General features: G+C 40.5%; 2 protein-coding genes and 1 long non-coding RNA gene across 3 annotated transcripts; 2 read left to right on the plus strand and 1 right to left on the minus strand.

The window, feature by feature from the left end:
- Nucleotides 1–3977: 3977 nt before the first annotated feature.
- LOC308147862 lies at nt 3978–5524 on the plus strand. The gene is made up of 3 exons (XR_013937168.1): nt 3978–4207; nt 4906–5017; nt 5103–5524. It is a non-coding gene; the product is annotated as an uncharacterized lncRNA (long non-coding RNA).
- Nucleotides 5525–12763: 7239 nt separating this feature from the next.
- Nucleotides 12764–16656, plus strand: LOC308144314 (epithelial membrane protein 2-like). Its single transcript, XM_080515404.1, is given in 6 exon segments — nt 12764–12870; nt 13652–13736; nt 13740–13742; nt 14077–14176; nt 14902–15042; nt 16202–16656. Coding segments are annotated over 5 exon segments (474 nt in total). The 5' UTR covers nt 12764–12870; nt 13652–13667; the 3' UTR covers nt 16363–16656.
- Nucleotides 16657–17117: 461 nt separating this feature from the next.
- f8a (coagulation factor VIII associated) lies at nt 17118–22046 on the minus strand. The gene is made up of 12 exons (XM_080515393.1): nt 21971–22046; nt 21482–21528; nt 21280–21352; nt 20202–20361; nt 19991–20059; nt 19753–19873; nt 19553–19645; nt 18999–19063; nt 18377–18458; nt 18165–18211; nt 17734–17789; nt 17118–17642 (listed from the first exon to the last, which is right to left on the minus strand). The coding sequence occupies exons 1-12, from the start codon at nt 22027–22029 to the stop codon at nt 17561–17563; spliced, it is 954 nt and encodes a 317-aa protein (XP_080371519.1). The 5' UTR covers nt 22030–22046; the 3' UTR covers nt 17118–17560.
- Between the last annotated feature and the right edge of the window lie 269 nt (nt 22047–22315).

The following is a 22315-nucleotide window of genomic DNA, read 5'->3' on the forward strand; positions in this document are numbered from 1 at the left end:
TTTGGGGTAAGAAACAGACCAATAGGGATAGTAGAGAGCAGGTGAATAAAATGAACTGTGATACTGTTGATCCAGCTCTTCTTCTGGTGCAGGAGGGGGAGGAGTGAGAGGAGCATGTGCTTGGGTGCCCGGTGCAATAGTGGGTGCGGGGTAGAAAGGTGCCTGAAGATAGTATGTGGAGTAAAAAATACTTGGTGGAAGTTTGGGGAGCTCAATGAGGGTGGGATCGGCATTAGTGGTTTTCTGCGTTTGGGGAACTGCAGCCAGTGTCCCTGTGGGGTAGAAAAATGGCTCGTAAGGCAAAACAAATGGCACCTCAGAGGGGCCAACAGGTAGTTCTGAGAACTGTGGCAAACGACCCTGCTCTGAACCCAAATCTGGAGCAGATGTTGCTTCTACGAGGACCTGAGAGTCAAAAGAAGAAGGGTAGTGATCATGCTCATCAAAAGAGTAGGGAACCTCTCCAGCACCTGTGGGGTAAAGAAGCTGTGGTTGTTTGGGCTCATATGAGCTGTCGCTGATTGGCTGTGAGGGAACAGGGTATTGTGAATGAGGAGAGAATACCTGGCGCTGCTCGGGGAACTTCAATGCAAAGTGGGGGAAGCGGGGGTGATGTGCAATTTGTTCCCCAGTTGTAGGTTGTGGAGGGGGAGGGGGAGTGAAAGAGGGTGCAAGGCTGACAGGATCTGGGATGTTTGGCAACTGGGGTAGAACAGGAAACAGAGAAGGAAACCACGGTGTGGTGGGAGAGTTGGTAAACACAGGACTGGCTGGGCAGGAGAGAACAAATTCTTGATCGACTAAGAAAAGCTGTAGCTGCAGATCATCCTGTAAAAAACACCATATACACACACACACACACGATTAGTGCAAGAAGTCAGCAGCCTCATAATAATCCAATTAAAAGGAAATCCCTTACCCCCTGAGTAAAACAAGGAGCACTGTAGGGGATGAAGAAGGTGAGCACCGGAGCCTTGATGTTGACACGGTACGCACACTGCTCGGATGCAAACGGAGCCCAAGCTCCATCCACTGTGAAACAACAAGTGCCATTACTCACTCAGGTGACAAAGTCTCAGGCTAACAGCTTTTAAGTGTCACTCGTGTTTTCCAGGAAATTTGGAACCCCCCCCCCCCATTTGCTGTGGAGAAGTGCAGCAAAACAAAGGATGAGCAAGGAAGGCTTGAGAAAATAAATCAGATTTTAAATGGATCATATTTTTTGTTTGGGTACCAATTACAGAGAAAGATTAATTCAGTGCATAAAGAAGTGGAAACTCTTTAAAGAGTCATTCAAGACTTTCAATAGAATTCAGACAAATGCGTTTCAAAATTAACTTGATAAAAAATGTGTGTCTTGTAGGTCATTATTATTTAGAAGCTATATCAAAAGCATATTTTCATAGGGCAAAAGAATCAGCTAAAAAAAAAAAAAAAACGAACAAACCCAAGACTCTCAGAACAGGTACGTCACTCTCCTGTCCAAATATCTGCACGGCCATGCCAAAGGGGGAGCAGAAGACGACTGGGAGTGTGAGGGTGAGCGGGGGTGAAAGAGCAGATATCGACATCGGGCAGGCGAGCTTCAGTGGGCTGCCCCACCACAGGAGGGGCAGAATGTAACTGCCATTCTGAAAGAAAGAGAAATAAATAACCGGGTGAGGAACAGCAGAAATGGAGGGAGTACTTGAGGAAGTTATAATGCAACAGCTGCTGGTACCTCCTGGATAATGTAGCACGCATCGTAGGGCACCATTATCTCAAGGTCACTCCATGACGACTTCACGGAGTAACCACAGTACGAGGGCAACTGGAAGACAGAGATGGGAGAAGCTCCCTCTGAGGAGACAAGATGTTGGTTTCTATTAAAGAATTAATAAAACAAAACAAGCAACCTAATTCAGTCATCTTAAGCTTTTTGAACATTGAATGGGCACTTTGAACTAGTTTCTCTTGCTTCATTACCCACATTTTCTTAGCAAGATGTACTAAATAACCAATATGATCAAATACAACAATTAAATCCCTCTTCCATTTCCACCATTCCATAGCATGGCTTATAGACAACACTTATGGTCATTCCCTACATTTTATTCCTCATCCCAATTCAACGTTTGTCATTTGATGCAAAAACCAGACATGCATCTCACAATAATAACCTTAGGCTTGTCATAAAATAAATATGTAGTGCACAAACTGGTATCTCTCACTTGAGGGGCACTCTACAACCCCCACCAAGATTTTTTTAAATGCCAAACAAAGTAACACATTGTGAAACGACACAATTTGTACGCATTGTATACCAGCAGTTTAAGTTTCTGATGTTGTAAAAAGACTACAATGAACATTCAGAAAAGAAATGTTTGTGTTAATCAATTTCTCAATTTTTCCTTGTCCGTTTTGCTCCCAACAAATTCACTGCTCTACATTTCCATGCAAAAGAAAAAAAAGCTGGGAATCCTCTACATATGTGAAAATTAAATGCACTTTATCTCAATATCAAATAATGAATAAGATTACCTCTGTCCACCAGCAGATCCGTGAATCCTCCACCAGAGGCAGTGAAGGTCATGACGTTCTCATTACACTCTATGAAAGGCTTCATGGCCTCCCACTCAGTCAAATGTGGGCTGGAGCCTGATGATGGGCCCAAAACCTCCCCCTTGACACTATGGTAGCCTAAATATCACACACAAAAAAAACCTTTTCGAATACATGGCAAAATCCCCCTTCAAGTTCTCAAAACAAAACAAAAATAGACAACCCATGTTTGGCATAGCACTTGTGTAACATTTAAAATAGCTATGGAGAAATCTCAGTTGGAGCCTACATTACCCACAATGCAACATAACCGGTGATTCAGGTAGTTTCAGGTGAGACGGAGAAGCAGCAGCTCACTTCAGCGCTTTGGTAAGCGGACTTATTTCTTTTAAAATCCCACAACAGTCGACATTAAATAGAATTTCAACAAACATTCTACGCCTTTATATTTAAATAATACTGCCTTATTCAATAACAATAAACAAGCTCTAACGCATGTGAAAGGTGTGATAAAAGCAGGTGGAATTTCTTTTTAAACCTGTAAAATCTCGCTGATATCCATCTTCCCGGCCCGACGCAGAGTGCTGGGGTTTTGTACTGACATTCCCAATAGCCCAAGAGAAAGTTGCAGTAAGTTTTGGAAGTTTAACATCTGGAGGCGGACCTCCAGGAGAGGCCTTCGATTCAGGCCGAAGTTCCCGGAGAGATTTATGCTGATTAGAGTCCAGAAAAACGGGTTTAACTGCGCGCCAGCGGCCCCGCTGGTCGTCCTCTTCACGGTTAATACTTCTCATTCCGGTGGAGGCTGGAAAATCATCGTCACATCGCACCGGACAGCACAGTAGAAAGGCGAAAAAACAACCAGCCGGTTTAAATAAAGATAAACCTATTGCTCTCTTCTGTTTGCAAGACATCGCCGGTGACTGACGCGTGTTGCGCACGTGCGGTCAGACGCGTCTCCTGAAGAGCGCGACCAATTAAGAGTCGAGCCAATTAGGGCGCAGCACGGTTAAAAAAAACAAAAAAAAACTTAAATCGACAATGAACCCGTTGCTTTTGTTTTGCCTTCCAGACTGATTCGTCTTAAAGTGACTCAAATGACAAGAGTTTTGACATAAAACAACCAGTCACATCATTTATATTTGATTACAAAAGACATTTGTAGACCCTATTAGAAAATTAGGGGAAAGTAGATTCTTCCTTCTCTTTACAGGCCGAATCAGCAGCATTGTTCTGTGTATGGAAGTAAAACTGTGCCATCAGATTCTGAATTCGAATTTCTAACTCTGAATTTTTTCACCATCGAAATCAGACTTTGAATTTGAAAAGCTGTCTAAAACATCTAAAAATATTCAGTGTGTAAAAATTCAATGTGTCTAAAAATTCATCTGCAAAAAAAAATTCGGCTGCAAAAAAAATTCGGCTGCAAAAAAAAATTCGGCTGTAAAAAAAATTCGGCTGCAAAAAAAATTCGGCTGCAAAAAAAATTCGGCTGCAAAACAGCCAGAATATCTGTGCCATCAGGACGATGCAATCGATACCTGTCTCATTCACCCAACATCCAATCAAGGGAAGCTTTGTTGGTCACGTGACAAGTGCAACACTGGGCAGGAGCGCCCAGGATTTTCAATCAGCCATGGAGGCCAGCGGTAGTGACGGCGCTTCGGTGAGTATTTGCCATTTATGTCTGTAAATCACACATTGCAAATCACCAGAAGTTATGAAGCAACATATGTGGCGAACTTTTAATGATGTGTGAAAATGTTTTCAAAGAAATTACATTTACTGTATGCAATGTTTTACATGCAGAAAATAGTTAAATTGTCTCCTGTTTGATTTTTTTTTATGTCCATTGAATACTCTAATCTGCGCAGTGCTTGTTCTGGCAAAAACATTTTTTAACAAACATAACGTGAGCTGAAAATAGTCAAGTGGTTTGTGCTGCGTTGGTCCTGGTTTGTGCTGACTAAAAGTATCGTTTGTGCAGTTTTACTTTGTAAGATATAATAAAATGATTATGAACAAAAATTGTGTCAATCTGCATTGGTGGTGGGTTGTACTGCCTTTGTTTTTAAGATATTAAATAAATAATTTTAGGAAATACAAAACCTGAACAAAAAATGATATCTTAAAGGCATATTGAATGAGCATATCTGAATTTATGTTTGCTGATGGAAATGTTTTATTTAGTTGTTAGGTCTTGATAATGTATGTATACACCACAGTTTAAGTGTCATCTTTTCTGCTAATCAAACTATGTCACTTCAATTAAAGTCCAGTAATATTCAGTTGTTTAAAACTATCTTTGAAGTTCTAGTTTCTAGATAAATGATCAGTTATTATCATGCTATTTTTTCAATGCAGGTTCTTCTTCAGCGGATCACATGGCCTCAAGATGACAGTGATGATGAGGACGATTGCTCAATTCAAGCAAAATGCTGCACGTCGAGCTATGTAGGACAGTTCATAGCCAATGGTAGGTTTAAGGCCTCCTCATGCTACCAATGTCTGAGTGTGCGCAGAGTACACGTGATCATAATCTATTTTACTCTACTCTATAGCAGCTGCAAGTGAATTAAATGACCTGGTCAAGCTCTGGACTGGATGGGAGGTTCTGCCACAAAGTCTCACCATCCAAATCATCAGTGGCAAACACCCCACGGCCTCCACCTGCTTTGAGACCTTGTGCATCCCAGGACATTATACGGACTACAATTCTTTTAAAAACGACATCCTGGCATGCATTGCCACTTGCCATACGGGATTTGGTCTTGTGTGAGTTACTATATTGGGCCTGTATTTAGGTAAAGTGAAAAGTTCATGTTTCCAAGCCTAAATTACATGTTTGAGAGCTCTGGATGTCTGGATAAGTTTTTCATTTATACAATCCAAATTTAAGAAATGAGAACGGTTGAATTTCTTGTTTGTCCAAAGTAACTAGTGTTGATGTTTGTTAATTGTTCAAATAAATTTGACTGCATAGATCCCACTTCCAAGACTTGACTGAATTGTTGCATTTGTTGAACAGCAACCCACCGATTCTCTGAACCATGCACTGTGAGATTCCTTGCCCTTCTTACTCTAGTTTGACATATGCAATGTTCCAAGTATTCAACTTATAAAGTGGACACTGATTTTATTTCCATATTACACAATTGAAAGTCTTTGTTACATTGTTACAACACTCAAGCTACAACATACAAAACTCAGAGCTGATTCTCTGATTAATTCCTTCAGACATGAAGGAATTGCTCACAAAATTGAACAGAAGCAATGTAAATGTCACTGCCAAAGCACTGGAGCAGCTCTTGGGTGAACTGCAGCTCTTAAAGCTGCCATTTGTCCATCAGTCAGTGGGCATCCTGTGTGTGGAACAACGATGCTCGAGTGATCATCATAAGGAAGTCCACTGTTTTTCCAGTCAATGTCAGGAATATCCAGGCCCTACAAATGGAGACAATTTTAATTGAAATATGTAATAAAGTAACATGAAACAAGCAGTATACAAAAATGTTTCATTCTGCATACTAATAACTCCATGCTTTGAAAACAATATTATCCAAAACATTACTGAAGACGTTACCGAAGAGCCACATGCCTCCGGAGCGCGGGTTCCCTCCCCCTGCAATAGTGTTTCTAGCACCACCGTCAATGACCTGGTTATGTTTGTTAAAAAATGTTTTTGCCATAACAAGCATTTCGCAGATTAGAGTATTCAATGGACATTAAAAAAAAATCAAACAGGAGACAATTTAACTATTTTCTGCATGTAAAACATTGCATACAGTAAATGTAATTTCTTTGAAAACATTTTCACACATCATTAAAAGTTCGCCACATATGTTGCTTCATAACTTCTGGTGATTTGCAATGTGTGATTTACAGACATAAATGGCAAATACTCACCGAAGCGCCGTCACTACCGCTGGCCTCCATGGCTGATTGAAAATCCTGGGCGCTCCTGCCCAGTGTTGCACTTGTCACGTGACCAACAAAGCTTCCCTTGATTGGATGTTGGGTGAATGAGACAGGTATCGATTGCATCGTCCTGATGGCACAGATATTCTGGCTGTTTTGCAGCCGAATTTTTTTTGCAGCCGAATTTTTTTTGCAGCCGAATTTTTTTTACAGCCGAATTTTTTTTTGCAGCCGAATTTTTTTTGCAGCCGAATTTTTTTTTGCAGATGAATTTTTAGACACATTGAATTTTTACACACTGAATATTTTTAGATGTTTTAGACAGCTTTTCAAATTCAAAGTCTGATTTCGATGGTGAAAAAATTCAGAGTTAGAAATTCGAATTCAGAATCTGATGGCACAGTTTTACTTCCATATCTGTTGTTTTTGTGTGAAGCATGCTTAGAATCTAAAACATGATTTCTGTGTGGTTAGATCTAAAACGTTTCTTATTTTAAGCACATACAGACCGGCCAGGACACCATAAGATAGTATCTGTTCTGTAGTTTGTTTTCCCTTTGTCTTATAAACACAGTCTATTCTTTAAAGTAACACACACTCTACATTTTGCAGTTATAGTGAGAAGTGAAGTTTCCTTAGTGTTGATATTTTTTATGTTTATTTTTTGTAAATAGGGAAAAATTAAACCTACTTCCTAATCCTGAAAGGTTTAAGTGTATCTTTGGTTGTTTGAGACAATATCCTGCCATCTTTCATTTCTAATGTGTAGTAGACTTCAATGCAAACATGCATAAGTGGAAAAAAAAAAAAAAAAGCCCCATTCATCTTTTATATATATATGATTTCTGACTGAGATCCTGTTGGAGTTTCCTGCCTGTTGTCAGAAGCCACTTTGATGTTCTGCGTCTTGCTCAGGGAAACTTCAATAGGTGGAGATGGAGAAATAAACTTGGAAGCTTCTGATTGCGAGACGACCACTCTACCAACCAAACCACAGCCGCCCACATATTTAAGAGGTGAAGCACTGAAATGTGAAGGAATAGTCTTTCCGGAACCAGCGATGAGGTATTGGAACATTGTGAGCCGAGTGTGATGAGAGGGGCTGCGATGGAGCTCCTTTCATTGCACTCGCACATGGCACATCGTTTTTAATGTCGCTCCTTAAGGATGGACCTGCTGCGAGCGTCAGTGTCCTGAGGTGAGCAGAGGCTCTGGAGTTGTTCTGAAAACACTGGGACGAGGTTCAGTCCTGCAGTGACCGCTGTGTTAATAGATTGGGTGTTATAGAAATGTGCAGTGACAGTTCAAAAGAAATTGTGAGCTGGGGAGTGTGGTCTACGAAGGGCAAAGGGATTTATTGTGTGCTGCAACGTTTTCATCACTTTTCTTTTGTTTCTGCTTTGATTAAGGAAAAATGTCTGTTTCAAACTCTATTCAAACATGTATTTTAGTGTTGCGAGAGGGAATCGCACTGGACTATTAAGTTCATCAAGAGAATAATTGACACATCAATAGTTGCAGCTCCATCTGATTAATTTTAAAACAATACATTGTGAGCAAAGTACACATTAGATGACAAGAAAAACTACATTCTTTTCCATTCTTGAAAAATATCGCAAATTTGAAATGACATCCTTTCAGCAGCACCCCCTTTTGTGCGATGTTTCCACTGGACGCCCACAGCACAGGAGATGTTAGACTGTACGTTCTGCAGAGGCCCACATGTTGTGACTGGAATAGAAAACTCGCCTGACTCAGAAGTGGTGGACGAGGCGAACCCGTGCTGCTCAGCACCCACTCACCATTCACAGCGAGGATATGACAAACAGTCAGGGGTCAGATGTAATGGTTTTGACTTCTATTTAGACTTGCTGCCAGCAGAACATATTTCCTCTTGTTCGTTCCCACAACCCCTGACAATAATACCGCTCTCAAATGATTTCCATCGCAGCAGTACAACAATAAAAACCGAGAGACGCACACTAATGGCTCTATTAGCACCAAGCCCGCATTACATAAAGTTAAGTAACAGAACGCCTGTGAAGAACAAATTCACTCTAATGGAGTTATTTGGTATCGAGATATCTGGTCTGGAGGACAGTGGCCCAATTGTCTGCTCCATCACTTCACAAGTAGACTGTTCCTGCTTGAACCTGCAGACCAGCAGTGGATTGATGCATGTGCTTGGCTCACAGTTTGTTTCCAGGTAACAGGCTACAGATGGACATTTTTGCACAAGTGATTGTCTGTTTTTCCTCTTGTAAGTGTACAAGCCACCATTCAGTCACCACTTTAGGTTGTATTATGGTCTGTCTCAGATGTTTGGCTGGATGATAGAGCAGGTTGGGGTGTCGAGTCATTGATTAGGGCTCATATAGACATTCAGTCAGATGAGAGGGTGATCAAATGGTTGTCAGTGCAAATAACAAGCTGACATATTTGAGTGGTGAAATGATCATGTGGCTAATTGGTTTTGTTAAATTTGTGATTTGATCATGATTCTTGTTGACTGATTGGTTGGTTAATTGTTTGTTAGGATTAGTCACTTCAATATGCTTCAGTCTCCACAAACCTCATCTGGATTTGACCTGGTAGGATTTGGTTGTGAACTTTCCGTCTCTGTTTTGGAAAGTTGTTCCATTTGAAATAGATACATAGTGTGTTCAAGATAACTGCAGTGTGACCAAAACAACATTTTATATTGTTTATCATGTTTATGTTTGCAACTAAGAACTATTTTATTCATCTGCTAACTATTATTTGAAGAATTGCATTTTCAAAATGTATGCACAAAGTAAAAAAAAAAAAAAAACAGGGGGGGGGGGGGGGGGGGCAGAAAGACATTGAATGCATGACTGGGTTAAAAAAAAATTGAGTTCTTATACATTTTGAATAATGTGACTTTTTATGAGTTTAAAAAGTCACATCACAAAATGTTTCCAGTATTTGTGTTGGCGAAATATTTATTTTGTCAACACAAATACTTGTATATCTTTATAAATTGTCTTTTTCAACATGTAACATGAATTAAAAAGTCATATATGAACATGTTTACACAGAATACAAAACAGAATACAAAACATGGTCAGCATATATCTATATACATACTAGGTCAAATATATATAAATGTTTAGTTGATCAAAGATGATCTTGGACCGGTTTTGTGACATTAATAAAAATGGTTTGATACGCTGATGAAGGGGGCCTTCAGTGTAATGCTGTGCTCGCCGACAAACCTCTTCCTGTGTTACTTTAATCAGAGGAGGTGTACATACCGTACCTTTTCCACACTGGATGATGAGCCATGTGTAAACTGGCTGTTTGCTTTGGGTCCAGGTTGGGCTGCTTGTACTGAGTGAATCTGTATTGTCCATAAATGAGACCGCAAGCAAATGAAAGAGTGAAGGAAGCAATTATCGTATCTATCTTCATCCCACCTCCTGCAGGATAAAGCAGCCATTGTCGTACTGCGACCAGGACTTCCTCGATTAATGTGGTTTTTACTCAGAGACCGGTAGAAATTAGCTCAAACTGCCAGTGGTAGAAAAATACTGCACATATATTTCTCGTTTGTGTGTTTTTTGGTTTTTTTTTTTAATAAAGCTACTTTGTAGAGCTGAGAAAACCCGCAATCACTGTGGATTTTTTTTTTTAATTCTGAGACAGGTGATGAAAGCCTTTACTAGACATGCACTGTCTACTTGATAATCCCCTAATAACATGGTGTAAGTTGACTACAGCCAATGATGATAGCTATCTAACAACTTCTGTTTGAATTATGACAATTTGTGTGTCTGTATGAGTTTATCTTTCATTGAGGAGTCTAGTATGTTGAGATACTTAATCCTGCTTCTGGTTATGTTCATCACTTGCGTTTATTTTTATGTTTAGTCCTCATATTACTTTACCTCCTTTAACACAGTTTTCCAAGGAGTCCATACATGTCGTTTACTCACTTTTTGTTATCACACATGACAAGAGCCATTTTCTGCCTTTATTATTATTATTAGGGTTAGGAAGGAATCCTAAGGATCTAAGAGTACTCTGGAAAAAAACTTTAATATTTAATTTTGCATTAGTCTGCATCTGTTTACTTCTAACTTAATTTGCGACAGTATTTTATGTGTGTTTATTATTAGATTATTTCATATGTTGTATACATGTTTTATGAAGGACGAGGTTCATATATAAAAGTGGAGGCAACACGACAATAAACTTTGCTGTGTGAGCTTTGCTTCAGTTCACACACTGTGTCCACATTAAGTATCTAAACCCATATTTTTCACATTTGTTTCACACTAAAACAGCTTTTAGCAAACATCCTCCAGAGTCCCATCTGGAAACGCACAAGTGGGCGTTGCATCCATCATCTCCTCTTGATCCAAGTCAGGGGTGTTGGTGATCCGGTTTAGACTGGGTGCAACAGGCAAAGAGCATATGGAAAGGTCATCAATTAATTGCAGGACTAAAACCGAGAAACAACAACCAATTTGTAGCAAGCAGTTTGCTTGAACAAGGAAACAAAGGTTGTGTAGTGTTTAGGCCTGTTACCACAGTCAGCTGGGGTCAGCTCTGATCCCTGAGTTGGATGAAGTGTCATGGATGACAGGCAGATGTAGAGATTCCAAAAAAAATCACAACTCATAAAAGTTGTGGAATGGGTGTCGTTGAATACATTCATGTCCATAATAGATATACATACTGTATATATGTATATATGCATATACCAAATCAAAAAATTATGAATAAATATATATGATTTTAAGCCAAGGTCAATTAACCTTTTTGAAACTGAACAATAGTTAATGGAAACTAGATGATACAAAGGGTTGCATGTTACAAACGTCTTGAAGAATTACAGCTGCAGACTTCATCCTGAATGAGCATTTTCATAGATGTGAAGAGGTTCAGGTAGAAATATTGATTTTCCATATCGTCCAACTGTCACAAATGTATTTGTGCATGCAAATAAACAAATACATGCATTCCTTTATTTCATCCTAATTTGTTCCATCAATTGAAAGTCAACACTTCTGATAATTATTTATTATACCGGTAACCTGTAACATTTTTGTACAAATCAAGACTTTGCTGGCCTCTTTTCAGGTCGGTAATGCTGACATCATGTTGTTTGTCTTTTACTTTGAATTTTTTCTCACAAACATTCCTTGTGCAGCATGCCCCTGGTAGAACTTATATGTTATAAGTTACCAGCCATATTTAAGTTTATTTCAGTTATTATGCATCAACCTTCTGTACAGCTTTATCCAACTGAGGACCACAGGGGGCTGAACTGACCTCAGATGACTATGGGTGAAGGCAGGATGTTTCCTGGACAGTCATACACACTCACACCTGCAGGCGATCTGAAGTCACCAATCAACCTCAAACAGAGGCATTTCACTGTGGGAGAAAACTGGAGTGCTGCGCACACACACAGGGAAAACATGTTAACTTAACACAGAAAAGCCCCCCCCCCCCCCCCCCCCCCCAAGCCCAGACTCAAACCAGGCCTTTTCTCACTGTGAGGCAATAGTGACCGTACTGATCAGTGCGGCTCCCTGCCTTTAGACCGTGGCTGCAAAATGAATAGTCCAGTCTGACAGAGCTGTTTGACAGTTATAGTCAGTAATCTCATTCCAGCTTTTTGCTGATTGACATTGATTTTAATTACACTCTGTTGCTCCAGTCAGAGCTGCCCCAACACAAGCCAACAACATGACATCTCATTTCTTTCCTGCTTATAAAAATAAAAATGTCCCCATCAGAGGGTGACTGCTGCTGTGCAGAAGATGAGATCCCTGCTGCTCAAAATGCACCACACGACTGCCAGCATCACTTCTTAATGTCCCATTTTTGAAGAACTCATTGTAGGAGCATAATGAAGCGACTAGTCAGCAAAGCAGATCTGAAAGCAAGTAAAGGGCACAGTTTCACTGCCCCGCAAGACGTGCAGTGATATTTTGTCACCCGTGTGCTATGGAGCGGCTCTTTAGCGGCAGCGTCTGTGGCCGGTTTATTATGAAGACCCACCACCCAGGTGAGCTATTCAGCTGAAGGAAATCAACCTGAAGCAGCATGTGGGGAAAGAAAGGAATAAACAGTACAGGAATACATCCGAGGCGGCTTCGATGAGTGACTGCGAGGACGTAACTCATTTTTACGCACAGATTGGAGCTGCAGGAGGCCACCTGAAGCCGCTTGGCTCATCTGGACATGTCGCTCAGAGGGAGAGAGAGAGAGAGAGAGAGAGAAAATAGAGACTTTCTGGGTGGGGCTTGGTGAGGGAAAGAGAGGGAATAGAGAGGGAAAACAGGGTGATGTGTGTCCTGTGAATTCAAAACTGGGTGGGTCTACAGAGTTTCACATTCCCAAATAACTCCCCGGCGCCGTGCGTTTTAGCGCTTTCAGGTACGTTTATCCGCATTGTTTTACCTTTTGTAAAGCTCGTTTTAATGAACCACTGTCCGTGGAACAGCCCTATGTACGATGTATGTATTTGTTTATGTATATGTAGAGTATAAAAGTCCATTTAAGCGCTTTGAAGAATTCATTGGTTGTGAGCGCAAAAGTATTAAAAGGACGCGCCACAGCGGATTTCGCAGATTAACTTACTTTTGATGAGTCGATTGTATTTATATTCATACAATTAATTTAAATATGTGCTTATTTGAGTTTTCTGTCGCCCTGAAAATCTCGCGCTCTTTTCAAAGTTGTTGACTGTCGTGCGGGGCCTGTGAGTAACGGAGCGGCACGCAGAACACCGTCTTAACAAATGCGTCTTTCTTGTCGAAGGAAACAGTCGGAAGGCAGTGAAAAACGAGCATTCAGGGAAACGGAGGCGCGTTTTATGGCACTGAAATTGATGTTTATTCATTAAACACACACACACAGTTTCATAGTAAAACGTTTTGACGAGTTAAAGCTCTGAGCAGGGACCAGTGGTGTGTCTGACACCAGATGTGTGTTTTTCAAAAATGTGCATGTCTGCAGACTTCTGGACGAGTTTGGGCTTGCAATGCAAGGGCTCCCCTCTACTCTGTGTGTTCGGTTCAGTTTTAAACCTAATTGTGACCCCCCCCCCCCCCCCCCCCCCATGTTTGTTGTGACTTGATACTTTCTCCCTGTACAAGTATGTGCGAAGAAGATAAATAAATGATGCGCATCCTTCCGCCTTTCCCTCTGTTATCAGTTTTCAGAAGGCCATAATGTTGATGCTGGCAGGAATCGTCGTTCTGCACATTACTACCATCATTCTGCTGTTGGTGGCCACCAATTGATATGTAAGATTAATTTGTTTTCTTGTGTCAATGCTACCAAAACGTCTTTAAGAGGTTTATAAATTCCAAGACAAGAACCCATCAAACTGTGGATATCTGTGATGGAAGTATATTCTATATATTTATTTTGCGCCTCCATGTTTGAAAAGTAGAATCACTGTGCATTAATGCTTACATAATATTTAAAAGGCATGTTATTATTGAGGCACTGAATGCATAACCACTTTTATACAGATATGGCAAATGACAGAGAGAAAGCAATTTTTTTTTAAATGATCTAATGCATCTATACTTTATAATATGATGACCATGTCTACATTTGCTTTAATGTCTTCAGGCCTGGTGGATCACCGATACAGTGTCAACGGACCTGTGGGGCAAGTGGGTCCTCACAAACTCCGTGTGGCATTACACCAACCTGAAAGACTATCCAGAAGGTGAACTGCAGGAGACTTTCCCGTTAATTAATCGAAATTTGATAAATATGATATTTGGGCCAGCTGGAATGAATAAGTCAGGAAAGTGATAACGTACTTGTTAGGACTGCACGTTGTTTATAAAACTTGCAATAACGTGGTTGAATAGTTATGATAAATCAACAAATACGTTTAATGTCAAAGTCTTTTTTGCTTCAGGATATGTATCCATCAGTGACATTACTACTTACTCGACTTGGACACAATTTTGTGTGATAGGAAATGCAATGTGTTTGCTTTTCTTCGTTTGTTTGTTGCTTTTTTAAATGCACATCAGCAGTTCCCACCAGTCGAGTTGCAGAAGCAGATCAGTGGTTGACTTTGTTGACCTTGATTATTTCAGGTTCCCACATGGTCCTCGTTAAATAATGTAGTGAAATACAGTTTTCTGTCAGCACTATCTATCTATTGCCATAAAGCTCCATCTAATCTGATCTGCAGAACATGGATGTATAGTGCATGGAAACAAATAGCATATTGTGAATGTGAATGTGAATGTTAATATTGCGATGACGATACATTTGCGATAAATCATCCAGCCCTAGTAATTATTACCACACCTTACACTGGGAAACGGATTTCAGTAAAGTGATGCAGTAATAAATGGCTAATAGGTGAATATTGCCCTATATTTGTGTTCCACTTTGACTCATTGCTGACCCGTTTCTGTCACCTTGCTCCTGCAGCGTACCTCCAAACAGTGCAGGCCACTTCAGTACTCGCCTGCATTTTTTCCATCCTGGCCTTGTTTGTGTTTGTGGCTCAGCTGTTCACCTTGCCCAAAGGCCAGAGGTTCACCTTCTCTGGCATTTTACAGCTAATCGCCTGTAAGTATCCTGGAGACAAACGTCTTAAGTTGTAGCTGAAAGTCATTGATTTATTCACTTGGTTCTGTGCAGAGATCAAAACATTTCTATGGCATGTGTGGCCAAGAGGCCTGATTCACTCAGGAAAACTCTTCGGTTTGGCATTTATATTCTATTGAGAACGGTTTACTCATTCGCCAGTAAAACATAAACAAATGACTGTTTTAAAGTGAAGATGCAGGTGACTAATTTGATGCATCTTTTACATGAAGTTTGAGTGATGAACTTCAATGACGTGAGCATGTTTACACCTCAAACAAAGCCTTTGGGGCCGAACCACAGCACCTGCAATATATTGTTAAACCGGACAAGACTACAGACGCAGGAGGCCAATTATTTTCACTCATTTAGGTTTTAAAGTTTCTGAGTACTGACATGAGTCAGTCTGACGACGAATCAATGTCAAATCTCATGACCTGGAAGAGTCTGATGTATAAATCTACTCCTGCAACTGTTTATATCTTTCCATTTATTTGTTTGCATTAACAAGACTCATGTTCAACTTCACATAATTATTAACCTGACATCTTACAAGTACCGTTTTCTGGTGGTATTGTGTAAAGAAAAGCATCAAATCCTCATCTGAGTCTTTGAGAATAATTAAATCTGCTCGTCTGTTTTATTTTGTACTTTACACTTGTGTTGTTGTAGTCCATTTGAAAGTAGTAAAAGAGCTGTATTATCTGATATTGTTATAAGGAATTATATAACTCAGAAGCCTATCTGACAATCAATAGCAGTCCAACTCCAAGATCAAGTCACTGAAATATGAGGATTTGGAAACCGTTGTCTAACAGCAAGTTAAAATATTAGAAAATATTCAGAGGATGAAGGATTTAAAAGAAAAGTATCGTAGGATTCACGCTGTGAGTTAATTACGGATTATTACTGACAGAGCTACAAGAGCACGAGAAACTCGCAGGGAGTGCAAGTAATAAGGTTTTGTCTTGCGCCGTCAGGAGTTCGTCTTTTCGTAGATTAAAAAGGTGAAACTTGTCATGTTTCTCATTGTGTCTGCTGTAGCACCGTTGTTCATGAAGCTCTCCTTTTAATGGGAAAAATAATGACTTTTTAATTGTCTTGTCTAGATGCACGTGACATCTTCTGTGCTCTCTTGTAGGCCTGTGTATAATGACAGCCGCCTCAATCTACACGTCTGAGCTTCACGCCAACGACACAGAGGGAGCGTACGGACACTCCTATATCCTGGCCTGGATCTCCTTTGTCTTCACTTTCCTCTTAGCGATCGTCTACCTCGTCCTGCGGAAGAAGAGTGAGTGAGACAGTACGAGATTTGGGACAGGGGTCAAGTTCCTCTAAATATTTGGGAATTATCGTATAGGATTTATCTCAAAATTGGGGGCGAAAAGAAAGCTGAACTCAATCTGTAGTTCACATCGTGGTCAAATGTTTTGAAAGCTAATGAGAGCCATTTGTTGATTATGAATTGAAACATGTATTACATGAACATGGGAAGTTTACTTTATAACCCATAGTATTTTTGTCTTCAGTACTTGAGAATTGGACTAGTTAGACTTAGTGATTTTGTTGGGTGATGAATAAATTTGAAGAGGGTCCATCATGTTTGGTGCTTCAATCTTCAGAGCTAGAGCCAGAATGTGAACCTTCCCTGAATATATAACTAAGAATCGACCGACTAATTACATCAAAAGCCTTTTGTTGTGAACTTGACTATCACAAGTTTCAAGAATCGTGCATCGTTTTTTTTTTTTTTTTTTTTTTAATCTTGTTTTTGAAATGACACCACATCAGCAAAACTACAACCACAAGTTGTACTACTTGAACAATCAAGACAGACCAGCCTTAAGTTACAGTACAAGTAGTTTTAATCTTGTATCATTTTACAACTGAAGTATCGCATATCGTTTTTAATTGATGTACATTGTAACCATTATATTTTTGTAGCATTTTGTACTGCGTGTTTTAACCATGTCTGATTTCATGTCTAGTTGGCTGCTATCCAAAGAATAAAAAGTACATGCAACTGTACAAGTGAACATAAAGTGAACCAGGGATGGAGGGTGATGGTGGTTTATTTGCACCATATTACAATATTATGCATTAGAAGGTTGTGTGTGTGATTACATTGGAATCTAAGCCATGTCATTTATTAATAAACAAATCATAACAGACTGTTTCCTGTTTTGTTTCGACAGTAAAAACTACAAAATCCCCTTAAAATAAATACACAAAGCAATCTATTGTTTGCCCTCAGTCAAATCAGCCCACAAAGTATTTTCACATACAAAAACAAAAGAAAATGGATTTCTGACATGGTTCTAAATCTATACGACTCCTTCAAGACAAAACTTTAGTGCACAGTTCTGAGTGCAAGGTACAACAGTGAAGTTTTGAAAACAACCCGTCTTCAGGCCTTACAACAGACCCAGTCAGAAACAGGAATGTTCCATTATATAAAGTATCGTTCCCAGAGGAAGTGAGTAAAATCTGGAGTGCACTAAATGCCTTGACCAGACGGTGTGATGCGCTCCTGCACCACCAGGTGGAGGAGGTGATTCTGCTCAGCAGAGAGAAACGGCCTGAGAAAAGAGGGGGAGTAAAATAATTAAACACCAGCTCAAAGTTAACAGTGATGAAAATGCAAACGTTAACCCTAATAACACTGCTCACCACAGCTCTGTCTGCAGAGACTTGAGGGACTCCGTGTCTTTCTCCTGACACGCCATCTGCACAACACATTTTGCTGTTATACACGGCACTAATAAAAACAACTGCACATTCAGATGACCTTGCCCATGTTTATTCCCACATGACTCCTCACTCACAAGAATGGATCTGATCTCCAAGGACAAATGGTTTGTTTGCATAATTATTTTCCATGAAGGGTAAGTGAACATATCTGAATAGCTGTGCCACACCAGAAGACACCGGGAAAGTAAAACAATTAAAACCAAACAATGACTTCACTGGCTGAGAAAGACCAAACTTCCCACACAAGCGGTACATCACTGTCATCTGAAGGCCATCATTTCTTCCTGTATGAAGCAGGAAGGATCAGGAAATCCTGCGAGTCCAACAAGTATGTGGATGATGAAACTCACCACGACTGACTGCAGGAGCAGGAAAACGTTCTCGGGCAGGAAGGTCACTGAAAGAACGGAAGAGTTTCATGTTCACATCACTCACAGGGTACATCATGCGTGTTAGGAATTCCGTACCCCACCCCCCCTAATAATATATATATATTTTTTTTTTAAATGCTTAAAATGTGTATCTCCTGTGTTGAATCAGTCAAATATTGAGGTGCATTTACCTTGACTGTGAGGGTCAAAGGACTCCCAAGCATACCTCTCCAGTGTCTGGGCGTGTTCTGGTAACAACTTCTGTGGCGGCGGCTGCACAGAAAGAGGAGGCTCAATAAAAAGCGCTGCTGCAACAAAAGATCCACAATCTTGTTCAAGAAGTACAACGTACTGTGCGGTACTGTAAACATGGGAGAAATAAATAGCATGATGCAATAGTTTTGTTGCTGAGGTTGAGGTGGTTTTGGGAAATGAAGGATCAAAAATTATTTTATTTTCCTCAAGGGGCAACTCATTTTGCCGCCAGCAGAGAAAAAGAAAGAAACCCAATATCACATTGCATGGTTTAAAAAAGGCCAAAGCAAGAGGAAGTAAAGCTCTTGAGCCTGTTCGTTGTTCCTTTTGGCACAATATAATATATCTGCAGCCGGAGGAAATCTACCTGAGCTCCCTAATAAGAGGACGCAGGGATCATCCAGGACAACATGGGCTTTCTTCAAACACCTCGCTGTATAAAATTAATTCAGTCTATTTAAGGTCACGGCTGAAATCTCACTACAAACCTAGACTGTCCCATGAAATAAGTATTTACAACTGAATTACAGAGAAGAGGTTTTTTTCCGATAAGCTTACCTCGAGCAACATCAGCAGAAGGACTCTGGATATCTCACATTTTGCCACGATGTCCAGAAAGGCCCCTTTTATTCGCAAAAAAGTTCAGACGCAAAGGTTAACAATAAATCCAGTATAATCAAATACATTATGCAAAAAACACTTTATTGAGACAGTGTTCGTTTGAGAAAAGTCTCCTAAAGTCTGAAATGTATGCAGAATTTCATTTGCTGTTAAACTTGGTAACAATATTAAGTTTGACTGCACACATGAATAAAAAAAAAGCTTAAAGAACTGAGAGGAAACATTTTGGATGGAAATAGATGGAAAATGCAAATATTTTGACCTTTTTGAGAAGCTGTTTACTACTGGTGTGGTGCAGCGCTGGTCTCGCTTTGAGGAAACTTCATTTCTATTGGTCAGTTGCTATACTTGTACCATCGGCTGGTGTGCGACAGAGTCAGATGATCTCAGGCCGTCTGTGCTCTCATTGCATGCAGCCTTTCATTTGTAAAATGCCATCAGTGACGGTCGAGTAACCGGTTACGGTCATATGTTTGCAAACAAACGCTCACCAACAGGGGTGGAGGTGCCCGGTAGCTGCAGTCCTCTCTCCTGACACATCAGCTGCATCTCCGTGAACACCGACAGCGCACCATCATAGTCACCTGCAACAGGACAGGACGACAAACTAAATCCAAAATCAAGTCGAACACGAGGACTTCAAAGAGAATTCATTCAGACATTCAGCTGTGACGCGACAGGCTGGACTCACGTGTGAGAATTTTACACGTGGCTATTTCCCCCATTGACAGCAGAGCCTCGATGGGCGTCTGCGTCTGCAACTCTGCAGCCCTTTGATAATGAACAATGGCCTCCCCTGGCCTGTTCATCTCCTGGAAAGACGGGAAAGTTGTTCATTTGGATTAACAGATCCTTTGGAAAGAAATGCAAGCTGTATAAAAACTGGGTCTTGCTCACGAGAAAACTTAAAAACTGATGTGAAGTTTTACCTTGAGTGCATTTCCAAGCTCCAAACACAGGCTGGCAGCCATCACAGGCTGGTTCATCTCAATGTACACCTGTAATTCACATAAAAATACAGTAGTGCAGCAGACAGTCATCACTGTTTTCATTTTCAGAGTGCCACAATTTTCCTGTGGTACCAGATGCTAATGTATTAGATTACATGCATACATACATACATACATACATATTATATACCTTAATGGCGAAGCTGTAGCAGTTGAGTGCGGCCTGGAGGTGCTCGTCAAAGCCCGGTGCCTGCAGGGCTCTGTTCTCCTTCTCAGAGGAAAGAAAGAGCCGGGCGGCATCAGTTAACGCCAGGGCTTCTCCGGGGGCGTTAAAGAGTGTCTGTTCACACCTGCACAGGAAACGTGGACATAAAAAAAAACTACTGACATGCCCTCTCTGAGCCAACAGTCCCTGATTGAGTGACTTTGTACTAAATCTGTGACCACACAGCTTTCTGTCGACACCAATACTTCTTCTTAAATCAATAATAGGAGTAACACTTCATGATATATAGCAGATTGCGAATGATCACAATAAGTTATATATACATTTTGTGAAGATAATGTTGACCATCTTATTAAATTATTATAATACTGATGGACCATCTAAAACTGATGGCATATCTTGAAATATACAACTTAAAAACAAAACAATTGGGATGAAACCGAGGCCATGCTGTGTCATGATATTATCATTTATGATTATTGATCGTATTCATTTGATTTCTTTCATGACTGCCCACATGCTGCTGCAACAGCGTAACTTCTCTCACTGTGGGACAAATAAAGGATTACCTTATCTTAAGATACAACATTTTCCCAAAACCCCATTTAAAACCATCAGTTTCATAATGAAATCAACTTGGGGGGGAAAAAAAGCATAAATGTTCCAAGTATTTGTTCTGATAACTGGATTTTAGTTTTTACAGGGCTTAGTACAGGCTAAAAATATTAACTGAAAGACAGATGCTTTAAACTGAGAAAATGAGAAAATTGATGGCCCATAAAGGCCAGGGGCCAACATGTTTTTAGACATAACCCCTCAGTGTAATGACCCTGTCATCATTGAAATCTAAAGAACGGGTGAAAATGACCCACACACCATAGTCAGATATGTTTGAGCCATGTGAATGCTTCACATGGCTCAAACATATCTGACTGCAGAGGGTGGTCGTGGAGGACCACCGATCTGCTCCATTGAGATCGGTGGTCCCCCAGGACCAGGGCTGCTCTGGTGAGAAGGTTGAAGGTGACCAATGTCCACTCACCGAGCCATGGCCAGGTTACAGAAGGCAGCATACTGAAGGCAGTCCTGCTGCTTCAGCTCTTTAGCAAGCTGACCTGAAATCACAGGACAGGGGACAGACGAGAGAGGGGAACTGAGCTGCTTTCCTGTCACGTGCAGTATTATTCAGATGTCAAACATAACGATAGGAGATATATCTGTAATAAATGGGAAACATTACTCACCGAACTGCTCGCTGGCCTCAGCGACATTGGGCTTCCGAAGAAAGCGCCTGTAACGAGACAGAAGATACTTTACATTCGGTTACTTGTTTTTCTCCTAAACTATGACGCTGTTGGTTTAGCAATCAAGTGAAAACAAAAGCGAGATGAAAGTTGAGTTACTATAATAATACCGAGTGATAAAACCTCTTAGCCACTTTAGCAAGACTCAAAGCTAGCTGTCAAATAGCTGATGTCCCAACAACCTTTTTTATCATCCTTCACAGATTGGAATCTAGCAGCTTCGATCTACCGACACAACACCTGCCCTGGTCATTGCAAGACATGCACACAATTGTTGGATACAAACACATGACAATGACAGCAAATAAAGCTAACGGCTAACTTAGCATGTTGGCACCTGCATTTGATCCTATTCGTGAACATTTAAGTGAAGAGACGTCGCACTAAATCAAAAACCTCATTCCTCTTTCCGCCCTAACATGCCCTTACTTCTTCAGTTTGTTGGACACAGCCCGGTATCTCGTTAAAAAGTCTCCCTCTGCAGCCATGATGGTCAAAAACAGTCCGAAAGGTGAACCCGGAAATGTAGCTGTCAGGAGCAGCGCCTATTGGCCGGTGGGGTGCGCACGCTTAAATCTAATTGGTTACCGCTGTCAAAGTCTCGGCGGAACATGACCAAATAAGGACACGCTATACATACTTGCGGACGAGAAAGGAGACATGGGATACTTATTATAAAGCAGCAGTAAAGATTGGAAAGAGTACAGAATTATATTTGCCTGTCACACTGATTAAACATGTAGCAAAAGAAGAGTTTAAAATGTAGACAAAGCA

Source organism: Blennius ocellaris (assembly GCF_963422515.1).
Source record: "Blennius ocellaris genome assembly, chromosome: 3".
Taxonomy (NCBI): Eukaryota; Metazoa; Chordata; class Actinopteri; order Blenniiformes; family Blenniidae; genus Blennius; species Blennius ocellaris.

Coding starts and splice junctions, on each gene's coding strand:
- f8a (XM_080515393.1), bottom strand. CDS start 22,029: ATGGCTGCAGAGGGAGACTTTTTAACGAGATACCGGGCTGTGTCCAAC. Junction 19,064..19,552: donor GGGCACCTCCACCCCTGTTG/GTGAGCGTTTGT, acceptor TGCGAATAAAAG/GGGCCTTTCTGGACATCGTG. Junction 18,212..18,376: donor CTTTGACCCTCACAGTCAAG/GTAAATGCACCT, acceptor CCGTTCTTTCAG/TGACCTTCCTGCCCGAGAAC.